Source organism: Delphinapterus leucas, chromosome 5 (genome assembly GCF_059928025.1).
Source record: "Delphinapterus leucas isolate spDelLeu-1000000601 "Yukka" chromosome 5, BTC_Dleu_Yukka2, whole genome shotgun sequence".
Lineage (NCBI taxonomy): Eukaryota > Metazoa > Chordata > Mammalia > Artiodactyla > Monodontidae > Delphinapterus > Delphinapterus leucas.
In genome coordinates this window covers 40,811,383-40,827,802 of record NC_143133.1, presented here as the reverse complement: position 1 = coordinate 40,827,802, position 16,420 = coordinate 40,811,383, and the positions used below count along the sequence as shown (strand labels likewise).

Genomic DNA, 16,420 nt, shown 5'->3' with positions numbered 1-16,420 from the left:
GGTGGTAGTTCATTGTGGTTTTGATTTGCGTTTGCCTGATGATTAGTGATGTTGAGCATCTCTTCATGTACTTGTAGGCCATTTGTATGTCTTCTTTTGAAAAATATCTATTCAGTTCCTCTGCCCATTTTTAATCGGGTTGTTTGTTTCATACAACTATTGAGTTGTATGAATTCTTTATATATTTTGGATATTAATCTCTTATCAGGTATATGATTTGCAAATATTTTCTTCCATTCCATAGGTTGCCTTTTCATTTTGTTGATGGTTTTCTTTGTTGAAAGCTTTTTAATTTGCTGTGGTCCCACTGTTTATTTTTGATTATTTGCCTTTGTCTTTGGTATCAAATACAAAAAAATCATCCCCAAGGCCTCACTTACTAGTCATGATTTGTTTTTTTGTTTGTTTGTTTGTTTTTTGGCCAGACCGCGCAGCTTGCAGGATCTTAGTTCTCCAACCAGGGATTGAATCCGGGCCATGGCAGTGAAAGTGCTGAGTTCTAATCACTGGACCGCCAGGGAATTCCCTTTAAGTTCATAATTTTTAGTGGCCAAAGAGTATTGTATTGTGGGGTTGTATCATAATTTAATTGTATTTCTATTCTGGGACATTTACATTGCTTCCAGTATTTTTTTTATATTACAAATGACTGTGGTGAAGTTCTTAATTTATAATTCTTTTTATACATCCCTAATGTGTTCCTCAAGATAAACTCTTCCAAATTGTCTTACTTGGTCATAGAGTAGAAATGTTTGTAAGGCTCAACACACATTTTTGAGTCGCTTTTCAGAAAGCCCGTAGTACAAGCTCTCAGCAGCACCGGGTTTCTTCTCTCTCTCTCTCTTTCTCTTTCTCTCTCTCTCTTTTTTCATTTTGAAAGGTGAACTCAGTACTTCATTTTTCTCACTTGCATTTCTTTACATACTGAGATTGAATAATGTTTTCACAGGTTTATGTGAAACATTATAAAAGGCCATTTAAGGTGGTCTAACATTCTGTAAAATATCATTATTAGTTACATATCTGAGAAAATGTTACTTCTTAGTGGATTGTTAATATTCCATGAATCCCTGAAATGCGCTTTTGTTAGTATCTCTTCCTTGCTGTAAACCTAAATTATAAAATATGAAATACTGTAATTTGTATTTTTTAAATTTATTAAACTAAAAATTGTACATATTACTCTTTCAAACAGCTTTCCAAGTTGTTATCAAAATTATTCTTGTTAGCCAAAGTTAATTGGCTTCTCTTAAGACTTCTATTTCACGTACCATGTGATTTTAAGAACATGGCAGATAGACTTAGTATCTTGATAACTTATTTTCTTTCTTTCCATTTTAATTTCCAGGTCAGGGTAAGTGAGCTAAGTGATTTTTTTTTTTTTGCACAGTTGGTTTTGACAGTGAAATATTTGGATTTTCTTGTCTGTCTAACACAGTCTTAGAATTTTTTCACCTTCATGTTTTTTTATCCCCATTTATGTCAGCTACACAAGAAAGCCTTTGATGTAGTTGATTTACCTCCTGCATTCTTATCCTATACAGTTCTGTCCTTCACTTTTCAGACCCCAGTTTCTGTTCTTTCTTAACTTCTGAGATCGTTCCATTGGGCTTCAGGAACTTACAAATAAGGTATTGATAAAATTCTTGTACATATTCTCAACATCTTTTTTTTTTTTTTTTTTCGGTACGCAGGCCTCTCACTGCTGTGGCCTCTTCCGTTGCGGAGCACAGGCTCCGGACGCTCAGGCTCAGTGGCCAAGGCTCACGGGCCCAGCCACTACGTGGCACGTAGGATCTTCCTGGACCGGGGCACGAACCCACATCCCCTGCATCGTCAGGCGGACTCTCAACCACTGCACCACCAGGGAAGCCCTCAACATCTTTCTTGACAAAAGTTTTAAAACTACTTCTGTCACTTAGCTCTCCCATAATGACAGTGCTGCTGTCCCCTGAAGCTCTTTCAAATGTTGTCGTCCCCTTCTATATCTACTTTATCACTAGTACTGGAGTAGTGGTAACTGGTAGTTACCTTCTTGTTACATGTTGCTCTTTCCAGAACATTCTCCTTCATCTTCCCTAAAAACCCTTAGATTTGAATATCAAGCCATAGGATTATACCTCCTGCTACTTATATTTCTTGGAGTTATCAGCCAACCCCTGAATCACTGCCTTGAATTTCTTGAAGATTTTGGCTTTGGGTCACAGTCACTCCACTATATTGCTATCATGATTCTTGGTAATTTTAGTACACATACAGATTATCCTTCTAATACTTTTGTGTCTCAGTTCCTTGAATTCATCTGCCATAATCTTGCCACCCACCTCCACTAACATATTTGTTCTGGAGACCTAGTCAATATTAGTTTCCATACTCTCTTCATAATATCAGTTATCAGTTTCATGTATCCCAGTCTATTATTTCCTGTCTTTCCACCTCACATCCTTTGGTAACCCAATTCCAGTAATTTTTAAACCCACATAAGACCTTAACATCAGTTGATCTTACCAATTTTTCGTTTTCCTGAACCCCCCTTCTACCAACTTAAATTCCATCGTCTATCAATATAATCACTCCCTTACATTTATTATATTCAATTACTTGCCCTTCTTTTCAGTAATTGTACATGATTGAGAAAACCCCAGCTCTACTTAAATGCAAATCCTCATCTGCTCAATACCTCCATCCATTGCAGCTGAGTGTACCTGGAACAAAACCTACAATATACTGTCTCATTTAACATTCGAGTTAACTATCTTCAAGTGATTTCTCTTTATCTTGTTCATCCCATGTCAAATCCATTAGCATTTCTTATTCGCTTTTTATTCCAAAAATATATTGAGAATTTGCCCCACTTTTTACCACCTCTCTTGCTCCTACTCTTGTCCAAACTACCATCTTCTCTTTCCTAGATTTTTATTATAGCCCCCTCGATGGCTTCTCTGCTTTACATTTGACTACAGTTTATTCTCATCACAGCAGCCCAAACCTTTTAAAATGTAAGTCAGATTACGTCTTTTTTTTTCTTTTTCCTTACAACCCCCCAATAGCTTCCCATCTCTCTTACAGTGACCTGTATGATTCCTGAAGTTTTTAAACTTCATTTCTTGCTGTTTCCTTCTCTTGCTAACTCTTTTCAGCCACTCTGGCCTCCTGGCTTTTCTTTGAATCTCCTAAGTGTAATCTTCCTTTAGGGCCTTTTTCACTGCAGTTCCCTCTGCTTGGAAGGCTTTTCCCCAGATTTCCTTGTTCTTAGCTTTGTTAAGGTCTTTGACCTACCTGTTTGAAATAGTAATTCCTCTCATGTACCCTTTATTTATTTTTTTCATAAGATGTATCAGCATTTGCCATACACTGTAATTTACTTGTTCGTCTCTTTTCATTAAAATGTCAGTTCATTGTATCTGCAGCCCCTAGGACAGTGCCTGGCCGTAGTAGGCACTCAAATATTTGTTGAATATTTGAATGATCAATGAATGATCAATGATCATTGATTGATCAATGATCAGTGATCATGATCAATGATCAATGAATGATCAATAAAGTGGTTATCCATTGAAATTGTTAAGCATACTTTAAGCAGGGTGTAGTATGGTTGCGCTAAAAGAAGTTGCATGTTACAACGTTAATGCCTTTGTCCTTCAGTTGCTTAGGTATTGGAAGTATATACACCAAAATGTTAACAGTAGTTGTCTCTAGTTAGTGGCATTTTTTATATCGTTTTCATAATTGTCTTTCAGATTTTAATTCCATTTTCAAAAATAAAATACAAGAACTAGCAAAATGATGTTGTTCACTGAAGGACATAAGGGAAATTAAATCATAGCAGTAAGATTGTTATCACATGTATGTTAGATGAATACTGTATAATAATTTTAAGGATGCTTTTAAAAATAGAAGAAATGAAAGGATTTACCAGTATCTCACTGTAATTTCATCTTCAGAATTTACGTTTCTGCATTAGAGTGAAGTACTCTAGTAACTAAGTCCTCTTAAATGTTGCTCACTAAATTCTAACACAATAGAGGAAAACTTTATACTCAAGCTCTGTGAGGGCTTTTCCTATATCTGCTAATTCTCAGAGTCTTGGTTATTTAAAATAACTTTTATGATCCTTAATGGTCTTTTATGTTCATAATACTGGTGATGATTTTTTTAGGACCTGGATTGTATCTTTTTCATCTTTGGGTTCTTACTGCCTACCACAGTGCTTGGTATATAATAGGTACTCAATAAATGTTTATTGAATAATTTTTTATCAATTGATCAGTGTTCGTATTAGTCTCTCATGGTTATCTTTGTTAGGAGAAAAACTTTTGCTTGGCTAGTAAATCCCCCAATGCTTATAGTAGTTTATCTATATAAGTAGTTGAGGAGTTGTGGGGTGGGGCTGAGGGGGAGGGAGAGAAGAAAAAAGGAAGAAAAGACACAATGATAGACTCTTCCATTAGAAAAGACAAATACACATACATGTTGAATGACAGACTTTATTTTTTTTAACTGGACAGTAATTTCATTGGGGAATTTTCCTAGTGACATGATTTGTTCTTACTCTTGTTGAATTAGGAAAGTATTTTAACTTCAATATTATGATAAACTAGATGTATAAATGTCAGAGCTAATAGCTTAGTATTTTAGTCTTCTACAAATTGATGCCTGTGGTATCTGGACATTTTTTGGCCTCTTCTTGTAAATAAAGTCTCAGTGATGTTTAAGGAATAGCAACTTGTGGCCAGAAAAGAAAAAAAGCTGCATATTATCCAAGCTAAGCAATATAAATGGGGCTAAGGAATCCCCCACTAGATCAAAAATTTCCTAGAGAAAGATCTCTTGAGCTTACAAACTAAAGACCTTCAATATAATTTTAAATAAAGCCTTTTATGTAGTATGAGAGCAATTTTTAGTTGATAATCAATTGCCACTATTATGTAGGCTTACTAGATTTGCAAATTTACAAGTTTTTACAAGTTGGTTGGGTCCCTTCCTCAGGAAGTCAGTTTAAGTTTTTTTTTCCTATATTGACTCAAAGAGCCTAGTTGTCCTTAAATCCTGTGAATATATTTGCCTTATAATTTGACAGCATTGAGTGAACACGCTTATAGGGTCTGTAGTGCTGTAAAAAGAGAAACTGTTCAATAAAAGATCACATTTGAAAAAATTAGACTGTGCTGGATAAAACCAGTATTGGATATGAGTACTGTGCTTTGCTTTAAAGCACCTACAACTATTCAAGAAAATATATCCTGGCCCATTACTACTTTCAAAATGGATACTTTTAGTTTTGGAAAGCAAATGAGCTGTATCTTTGTGAAATTAAACCATGGCTGTAAATAAACTAAATATACAATGAAATATAGGTATCTTTTAGCAGAAAATTAGTCATGCATTTGTGTTAACATTAACGTTTACAGAGATTACAGAACTATTGTAATTATTAAAGTAATTAAACTATCAAACCAGATATGCTTGAGTAAGTGCATGTTGCAATTAATCACTATGTTTAAACACATTATACTAAGTAGATCTTTTTTGAGTATCATCAATGTGCCTGAAGCTATATAGATAATAGGAATGATAGCCTTCAGTTTTTTGAGCACTTATCGTGTGCTGGTCCTTATTCAGTAAACATGGATTAATTCTCAAAGAACTCTATATATGATAGATACATTTGTTATTCCCAGCTTTTAGATTTAGGGACTGAGGCATAAAGAGGTTGAAGAAATTGCCCAGAATTACACAGCTCATATCTAAGCTGGGGTACAGTACTAGAAAATAAGTCAAATTTAAACATGTTAAAAATGTATTGATTAACTAATATTGAATTTTGTTCTCTGTTTTTGTTCACTTTTCTAGTTGATTTGGAGCATATGCGAACAGTAAAACCTGAAAAACACTTAAGGTTTTGCCAGGAAAATGGTTTTAGTAGCCACTTTGTCTCAGCAAAGACGGGAGACTCTGTAAGTAAAATAATGAATACTGAATATTACAAGTGATGTTTTACTTTTATTTTCATAGGAAGTATACTTCTATTACTTAACTTTTGGAACAAATTAATTCCTGTTAAAGACATAAAATATCAGGTTAGATATAACATGTTTATTCTATTTATGGTCCTCTTATAATTCATATAACATAATTTCATGGTTATTTTAGGGAATTAAAAAATACAAAAGTTAAAAATAATATAAATCACTCATAATCTCAGCATCCAGAGATGACCATTCATAACCTCATATGATTCCTTCTAGTCTTATTTTTCTGATGCTCACAAATATTAGTGCTTCTGCCACTAGTGCTAGTGAATTGCATTTACTGAGTGCCTACTTTGTGATGGGCACTGTACTACTCTGATTATCTCTATTTAATTAAATTAATTTATTTTTTCATATTTGACTGGATGTTTATTGTGTAAATCGCCATAACCATTTAAACAAGAAACTTAGAATGATGTTAAAATATTTTTGAAATAGTCCAAAATATCTTCACATATAATTTAGATTTATTTTCCAGCAATCCTAACTGATTATCTCTATTTTATAGAATAGTCTTAGAGAGGTTATGTAGTGGGGGTCCAGGGTACACAGAATAAGTGGTGGAGATAGGATTTGTAAACCTAAGGATTGACATTCCAGGGTTCACCATATTAATCATGCTAAATGTTTATTAAAAAGAAAATTGAGATCATAATATAGAAATAATTTTGTTTTTTTAATTTAATATATTAATCTGTAGAAAATTTTATGTCACTTAATATTACTAAATAGATTTAATAATCCATTAGAGTTAATAATCCGTTAAATAAATGTTCAAAAATTTATCCAACCACGTCCCTATCGTTGGGTATATAGATTATTTCTAAGTTCAGCACATTGTAAAATTTTGTAAAATTTCTAATGTAAAATTTTGTCCATAAGCTGTGATGTTCTGATTATTTCCTTGAAAGGGAATTGAGACCTATTGCCAAATTACCACCAGGAAGCCTACGTTAATTTATACTACCACCAGCATTGTATGAGTGCCATATCACTGTACTCTTTTTAACATTCAGAATTTATTTATTTATTTTTAACTCTTTGTCAATTTGGTAGACAAGGAAAAAAAGGTATTTTGCTATTTAAATTTGAATTTCTTTGCTGTTGAGGTTGAAATTTTAAAAATTTCATTACCTATTAATTTTCTGCTTATTATCTGTTTATAATTTTCTATTGCTTTTTAAAATTTCCTATGACCATTTTTATGTTAGGGATAACAGCCATTTGTCATAATTTTTGCAAATATTTTCCACTGCCCAGGTGTTTGTTTGACCGTTAATTTTCTTGACATTTTCAACCAAAGGAAGTTTGAATTTTTTTCTGTGGTTTAATCTTTTTGATGTTCTTCCTGTATGATTTCACTGATGGTTTTTATGCTTAGGGTAAATATTAAATATTTTAAAGGGTATTTAATCTTTTGGGGGGGTCAGACTCATCTAAAAATGTGACATTTTGGAACCCTTTCCCCAGGATAATGCAAACACGGGCACATACCCACATGTGTCATTTAAAAAATATATAATATCAATATTCCTTGATAAATCCATACATGGATTAGGCTTTCACCCTCATGTATCTTCCTGGGGGTCTTTTGTCATTTTAGAATTATTTTAACTTCCAGTATTTTAGCTTGTGTTTAAATGCGGGCCTCTTACTGTTGTGGCCTCTCCCGTTGCGGAGCACAGGCTCCGGACGCACAGGCTCAGCGGCCATGGCTCACGGGCCCAGCCGCTCCGCGGCATGTGGGATCTTCCCAGACCGGGGCACGAACCCGTGTCCCCTGCATCGGCAGGCAGACTCTCAACCACTGCGCCACCAGGGAAGCCCTTAAATTCAACTTTGAAATGGTTTGTTCTTGTGAAGTCACTTTAAGACTTGCAGTCATCTCCAATCCCAGTTTACTTCGCTTCATTGCTTAGGGAGTTGAGCTCCTGGCTTACTGTACTTTCTCTAATACTACCTTTGTCATAATTCTTAGTGATTTCAGTATCTTTGTTTTCCACCCCACCTCAGCCACAAACTCCCATGCATTGTCATTACAAATTACTGCAGCCCTTCTGTTATCCCATATTGCAATATCAGGCATCCTAATCACTGACCATCTTGTCTTTCTGGCTCACACCCTTGAATGCCCTAACCCAATCAGTCTGCAACCCCAGCAGGACCTACAAGACATTGATCCTAACACTTTTTCAATGTCCTCCTTTCATGTCCTCATTTTCCTTTCTTTGTAACTTAATCTCATGGCCAATCAAGTCACTACCATGCATATACTGTCAAGTCCCTTTCTGCTCATTCACTTTATCTGACTCATTTGGATAAACCTTAACCAAGCCCCTGCCTTTATATGGTTACACTCTTGTATTTGAACGTGGTCAGAGAAAAAAACCCAGAGGCATGCTGGAGGTTTCACTTACATTTCACAGTAGCTAACCTCAAGTGGGCCCTTAATGCTGCTCAGTAATTATGCATGTCCTTAGGCCATTATCTCTCCCCCTCACCTATACCACTGTTTCGTAGCTTCTCTTCTCTCCTCAGATCTTCAAAACTTCCTTGTCCATTCTCTCAGCTGATGCCCTTGTTTCTTATTTTATAAAATATTTGCAACAAACAGAAGACAACTTTCACATAACTCCTGCCACCACATCTACCCCAACTCTCCTTCCCACCCCATATCCCTTCCCGTATCTTCTGTCTCCTCCAAGGTTACTATGGATCTATACTCCTAGCTAGGGTCAACTCCTCCACTGTGCATTAGTCCCGTTTCTCTTTGCCTAACAAACATTGCTTAGCAATTCTCACTCCTGCATCATTTTTTTTCTATCTACTGGATTATTCTATCAGCACACAAAATATTATGACTTATCTTAAATACAAGAAAACTCTTGATCCCACATCTTTAGCTATTGCTTACTTCCCCCCCAGTTACCAGTGGAATGTTTTGAAAGAGTTGTCTCCAGTTCTCTCCTCCCAGTTTGTCTTGAGCAGTTCTAGTCAGACTTTTGCCCCCAATATTTCACCCCAAAATGCTCCTATTAAGGTCTACCAGTGACCTCCTTTTTGCTAAATTCAGTGGTCAGTTCTTAGTCCTTATCTTACTTGATTTAGTTGCAGCATATAAAATAGTTGATCACTCTCTGCTCTTTGAAATACCTTCTTCACTTAGATTCTAGAGTACTACACCTCCTGGTTTCCCTCCTACCTTGCTAACTACTCTCTTAGTCGCCTTTGCTAATTTCTTATCTCTCCAACTTCTAAATATTGAAGTGCCCTAGGCTCAATCCTTGGATATCTCTCTTTTTTAAACTTAGTCTCTTAGTGACCTCATCTAGTCTCATGGCTTTGGCCAGACCTCTTCCCTGAACTCCAGATTCATATACCCCAGCACTCCTGCTTAGGTGTCTAACAGCCAGTCTCAATTTAATTCAGGTCCAGAACTGAGCTCTTGGTATTCCCTCTTCAGATCTCTCACAGTCTTCCCCACTTAAATAAATGGCAGATCTTCTACCAGTTGCTAAGACCAAGAAAATTTTGGAGTCATCTTTGACTCCTGTCTTTCTTTGACATACCACATCTATCACCAAGTCCTGTTGGTTCTACTTTCAAAATATATCCATAATCTGGTGACTGTTTCTTACCATCTCCACTGCTACCACTTAGTTTCAAGCCTCCATCATCTCTTACATTAGAGTCCTTGATGATTTCTCTTTTTTACCCTTGATCTTCTATAGTGAATACTCAATACAACAACCAGGTTGACCTTGTTAAATAGAAGTCACATCAATCCACCCTCCATTTCACTCAGAGTGAAAGCCAAAGTTCTTCACATAGTTTACCAGATCTTACATGATTTGTACACTCTTAATCTCTCTGCTAGTTTTCTTCTTACAATCCCCTTTTTCTCTCCATTCCACCGCACTAGCTTTCTTATTTCTCCTTGAACATTGACCATCAGTGAACTATAATATATAATGCTCTTTGGGGTACAAATGACATAAACCTTTTGGGGATATGTATCTGTTTTTGATTAGGGATCGAAGTTAAATTAGTAAAGTTGTGATAAATATTCAGTAAGTAATCATGAGATAAGTAGGGATAAGAATATGATAGAGCACTTACAGAACAAAGACAAGTTATGCATTAGAGTCGGTGACTGATTCGTGTCTATAGATTTTTGTTTAATGATAATGGAGTATACTGCTCATTTTCTGTTTGATAAAATACAGTAAAGATTATAAGTTTTTTGCTCAAGAGATATGGAGAATTTATTAAAATTGATGAGAACCACAAAGATTATTAAAGAGTTGTAAAGTAAGACCTTTGAAGATAGGCTAATGCCAGATCAAAAGACTATTGTAGAACTGGCAGCGAGAAACTTTACCCAGGTAGTAAAGTATAGACTAATTTATTTTCATTTTCTTCAGGACTTATAGGAGTTTGTTATTATGCTAGTAGTTTTTTTTTTTAATTTGGTAGCTGTAATTAATTATCTTATGTTAAATCTTTAAAAGCATAAGTTTTTAGGGATAAATGTATATTTAGACCAGTTCAGTGAAGTGTATGGCTTTTCAAATTATGGTTTAATCATTTAAAAAATTATTATACTTAAAATGTTGCCGTATTTGACAAATAAAGCTATTTTTGGAATAACCTGGTACATCATATTTTTTGCAGTTTTTGCTGTTTATCACTTTTTAGAAAGTTCAATTTATTTGAAAGTAACTTAAACATGCCTGTTTTAAATCATTTAAACCTGTTTTTGTTATGTAGGTCTTCCTGTGTTTTCAGAAAGTTGCTGCTGAAATCCTTGGAATCAAGTTAAACAAAGCAGAAATAGAACAGTCACAGGTGATTATATTGAACTGTATATTTTAAAAAATAATTTATTTCTTAAAAGACATTAATTTTCACCCTGAATCCTTTTACATTCATGCATCCTATGTACATATTCCTAAAAGCCTTAAAAATAGACTGTGTGTATGAATCAGTGTTTATTGCAGAAGATGGAGGATGTTAACTTTTTGCCAAATGATGGAACCTCATTGAATCCTCATTTTGTCCTTTTTGTTGGAAAAATGAGATTAATGCAATAAAAATTTCATCAGTGGTTAAATAATGGGTTAAGGAACTGACTGTATTATTTTGTACTTCTTTATTAAAGTTCTTCTTCCATGATTACTGTACAATATCCTTTTTATATTTTATACAAAATCCCAACTATAATATTTATCAAAGGTTAGTCTTAACTAGTAAGAATTTACCCCATTTGGCATCTTCCACATTTGCTTTGGTAAAACATTAATTTTTCTAAAGTCTTGCTCTCTGTTCTTCTCTAAAAGGTCCTGCCTTGTAATGATATTAATTCTTCATGTTATTTTATTGTTAATTTAATAATGGTATTAATTATTGAGGATTTCTGAATTCTTTCACTATTTGTAGACAGTTCTCTTAGACTAAGAAATAAATATGAATACCAATAATCAAGCATTTAAAAATACCGCTACAATAGCATACCAATTCACATGTTTGATTGAATGAAAAATCAGAGCAAGAGTCTGTAGTTTAAAGTCAGGCTTCGGAAGTGATTTGCTTAGAAGCAACATATAAATTACACTTTCCCTTAATCCCCTCCACTCTTTCCCTGCTCTGTGAAGCTAAAAAAGGTATAACAATCTTTCCCCATCGTTAAATTTTTCTTTAATTCTTTTAGAGTTAGTTCTGTCATGGTCGCTCTTTGTGTGTGCATGTGTGTGTGTGTTTAAATAACTTGAGCAGATATCAATTGAAAATTGTTTAGGGAGGGTGGGAGGGAGGGAGACGCAAGAGGGAAGAGATATGGAAACACATGTATATGTATAACTGATTCACTTTGTTATAAAGCAGAAACTAACACACCATTGTAAAGCAATAATACTCCAATAAAGATGTAAAAATAAAATAAAAATAAAAGAAACAAAAGAAAATTGTTATGCTGATATGGCTGTTTCTAGAATTTCATTAAAATATTTGGAACTCTGGAAATCTGCTACTTTTATTTCTCATTATTCAAAAGACATTTCAGCACTTACTGTGGCCAGGCACAGTGTTCCGATATTTGTGCCATATAAATTGCTCCCAGACACAAAAATAGCTACTTCGTTTTGGCCTAGGAGGATGGATACAAGAAAGAGAAATTACCATGATTTGCTTGATAGTACTGACCTTGGCAGACCCCAGAGGTCAAGTGATTCCTCTGCTTTTTAGCTTCACTTCCTAAATGATGTTTCTCCCTGGTTAGATAGTCTATGAATGATTATCAAACAATCATAAATGATTTATTGGTCATATAAGTGTGGCTTAGTGGTGGATTCAGAGGAGAATTAAAAGAGTTTAAGATGCAGTCCCGGGCTTCCCTGGTGGTGCAGTGGTTGAGAGTCCGCCTGCCGATGCAGGGGATACGGGTTCGTGCCCCGGTCCGGGAAGATCCCACATGCCGCAGAGCGGCTGGGCCCGTGAGCCATGGCCACTGAGCCTGCGCGTCAGGAGCCTGTGCTCCACAACAGGAGAGGCCACAACAGTGAGAGGCCCGCGTACCGCAAAAAAAAAAAAAAAAAGATGCGGTCCCTGCTTTCAGTGAAGAAAATTAATATGTGCTAGGCACTGTGTTATCTCATTTTGCCCTTATAATAACTCTGTGGGGCAGGTGGCACTTCATCATTTTATGGGTAGAAAACTGAGACTGTGGAGACGTTAAGTAACTTGATCTATTAATCTACAGCTAGGCAGTGGTGGAGCCAGGATTTGAACTCAGGCCTGTCTGATAGCAGGGCCCCTAATGTTTCCATTCTGCCATATTAGGGGAAGATTTACTGCGTAGTTTGTAGTAGGGAGTTGAAAAAGAAGCTGGCATGAAACAGTTGAAAGCTTAGGTTGTATTTTGGAAACAGAAGAGTAGTTTGGTTAAAATAAATGACCATTTGTGTTGGAGTGTGCAGGGAATTTGAGAAAAAGATTATGGAGATTTATGAATGCCAAGTTGATAAGTTTTATCTCATGTATTGACAGTGGAAAATAATTTTAAGTAGGGAAATAAATGAAAGCAGTTTTTAGATAGGATTAATCTAATGGGATTTGTGTGTGTGTGTATGGATGTGAAAGAGATTGAAAGCAAGGAGACTGGGTTACTGTCCTCATGTGATAAGGACCAGAATTGGGGTGGAAGGGAAAGAATGGATGTAAGAGACATTTCACAGAAGAATCAATAGGACTTGTGGAATGACTGGATAAAAGGGAGAAGTCCAAGATCACGTTGAGGTTTCTCACCTGAGGAATGGAGAACAGGGGAGACCCAGTGATGAGGCCCCCCTGGAGGAGAAGGTGTACTGGTGTGGCACAGAAGGCTTCACTGAGAAGGGAGTGTACATCGCTTGAGCCCCAAAGCAGTGCTTAGGTTCAGTGACAACTCCAGAGAGATGGAGAGTAATTGGGATACTTTTGAAAGACAGAGTTCTAGGGGAACTTTATTAATATTTGTAGCTCACTCTTAGTCACAAGAGCCAAAGAGTTACTGTTTGGACTTTAGAGATGGACTTAACATCTAGGCATATTTTAACAAAAGCAGCATCAGATGTGTTAACTACATAGTGCCCCAGCCTCCCTATACACCCCACCTTGTTTGTTAGTGTACCCCATCTTCTTTATTATGCTATGAAGTTTAATTCTGTCTTCAGTTTGTTGGTGTTGACTTTGAATTCATTCATTTGAAGATGAATTCAAGCTGCTAGAGCCCTCCTTTATTGTGTTTGTCAGAATCCTTTGTATAGGAAAACCTCATTCTCCATTCCTGAGATCAATGAATTTGGTGTTTTTGCCAGTTAAATTATTTATTTCACAGTGGAAACATTTTTGAAAGTTCATTATTTTTTTTAAATTTTATTTATTTATTTTTTATTTCTTTTTAAAGTTCATTATTTTTAAAAGATGTTTCTAAGAACATACTTGCAAGCTGTGTTAAGCACAGTTTTTTTTTTAATTGAAATGTATTTGACACAACATTTGACAGGACAACATCTTTCTTGTCCCCCCCATCTCCTGGAAACCACCATTTTATTCTTTGTTTTTACAAGTTTGGCTTTTTAAAATTCCACATATGAGTAATATCCTACAGTACTTGTCTTTCTCTGTCTGACTTATCTCATTTTGCACAATATGCACAAAGTCTCTTCATGTTTTCACAAACGAGAGTCCTCCTTTCTCCTGGCTGAATAATATTACATTGTGTGTGTGTGTATATATATATATATATATATATATATATATATATACACACACACACACACACCACATTTTCTTTATTCACCTATCAATGGACACTTAAGTTGTTTCTATATTTTACTTATTATAAATAATACTGTAATGAACATGGGGGTGCATATACCTTTTTGAGTTATTGTTTCATTTTCTTCGGATAAATACCCAGAGGTGGAACTGCTGGATGGTATGGTAGTTGTATTCTTAACTTTTTGAGGAAACTCCGTATTGTTTTCCAGTAGCTGCACCAATTTACATTCCCACCCATAGTGCATAAGGGTTTCCTTTTCTCCACATCCTCACCAGCACCTCTCTCTTATATTCTTTTTTTTTTTTTTTTTTTGCGGTATGCGGGCCTCTCACTGTTGTGGCCTCTCCTGTTGCGGAGCACAGGCTCCTGACACACAGGCTCAGCAGCCATGGCTCACGGGCCCAGCCGCTCTGCGGCATGTGGGATCTTCCCGGACCGGGACACGAACCCATGTCCCCTGCATCGGCAGGCGGACTGTCAACCACTGTGCCACCAGGGTTATATTCTTGATGACAGCCATTCTAACAGGTGTGAGGTGCTATCTCATTGTAGTTTTAATTTGAAGATTAGTGATATTGAGCATCTTTTCATGTACCTGTTGGCCATTTGATGTCTTCTGAAAGTCCATTTAAAACCAAAGAAGTTCAGATTTTATATCTATAGAGAGTGGGGGAGTAGGGAGGAAAGGGAGGGAGAGAGAGAGAGAGAGCTTATGCACCTGTTTTCTGTAGTTTTTATGTCATTTGAAAGATTCCTGAGGGAATTCGGTGTCACAAAGTGATAAAGTGTTTTGTATTATTTTATACAGAAGGAGCTATACTATAGACTCACCAGTTACACACAAGTTGACACTATAGTAATTTCATTTGTGACAAATGTTTATAATAAGGTTTTAGTCTTAGTTCCATTCACTGATTATTTAAAGAGATTCTGCTATTTTAATTCTAACCTAGATTATTCCTGTTTAGGAGTCATATAAAATGAGTTATCAACACACTTTACAAGCTTTTCAAGGAAAGAAAGAGGGAGAAAAGAAAGGGAATTCAGCTTATTAATACAGCAAACAATTTTTGAGAGTCTACTTTGTGCCAGAACACTAGAATCTGGGATACAAAGATGAATAAGTTAAAGTCCTTGTCCTCAAGGACTCCCAGAATACATGAAGGCAGACAAATATGTTAAGTATGCTCTAGATGCATTTTTTACAATTCCCAATTAGTGGCATTTTCACTGGCCAGTTAATAAACTATGACTTTGTTTGGTTTGAACTAGGTATGCATTAGTTTCTTTTCTTTTTTATTGAATTATAGTTGACTTAAAATATTATATTGGTTCCAGGTGTACAACATAGTGATTTGTTATTTTTACAGATTACACTCCATATAAAGTTATTTAAAAATATTGGCTGTATTTCCTGTGCTGTACATTACATCCTTGTATTTTATTTATTTTACACCTAGGAGTTTGTACCTCTTAGTCCCCTTCCCCTATCCTGCCCCTTCCCTCTTCTCTCTCCCCACTGGTAACCACTAGTTTGTTCTCCATATCTGTGAGTCTATTTCCATCTTGTTATATTAGTTTGTTTGTTTTATTTTTTAGATTCCACAAATAAGTGAAAGCACATAATATTTGTTTTTCTCTATCTGACTTATTTCACCAAACATAATAGCCTCCAAGTCCATCCATGTTGTTGCAGATGGCAAAATTGCATTCTCTTTATGGCTGAGTAATATCCCATTGTGTGTCTGTATGTGTGTATGTTTGTGTGTGGCACATCTTCTTTATCCATTCATGTGTTGATGGACACTTACATGACTTCCATGTCTTGGTTATTGTAAATAATGCTGCTATGAACATTGGGGTGCATATATCTTTTCAAATAATGTCTTCATTTTCTACAGATATATACCCAAGAATGGAATTACTGGATCATACGGTATTTTTATTTTTAGTTTTTTGGGGAACCTCCATAGTGTTTTCCATCGTGGCTGCACCAATTTACATTCCCACCAACAGTATACTAGGATTCTCTTTTTTACACATTCTTGCCAACTTGTTATTTCTTGTC

General features: G+C 35.6%; 1 protein-coding gene across 3 annotated transcripts in view; it reads left to right on the top strand.

The window, feature by feature from the left end:
* RAB28 (RAB28, member RAS oncogene family) overlaps positions 1-16,420 on the top strand; it is a 94,395-nt gene that overhangs the window by 72,412 nt on the left and 5,563 nt on the right. For 2 of the 3 annotated variants that reach the window (XM_022566993.3, XM_022566995.2), the window contains exons 5-6: positions 5,854-5,957; positions 10,803-10,880. In XM_022566993.3, coding sequence (XP_022422701.1) covers positions 5,854-5,957; positions 10,803-10,880 — 182 coding nt within the window. Of the gene's footprint in view, positions 1-5,853; positions 5,958-10,802; positions 10,881-16,253; positions 16,289-16,420 lie in introns of all 3 variants that reach the window. The other variant, XM_089911678.1, reaches the window with a different exon arrangement.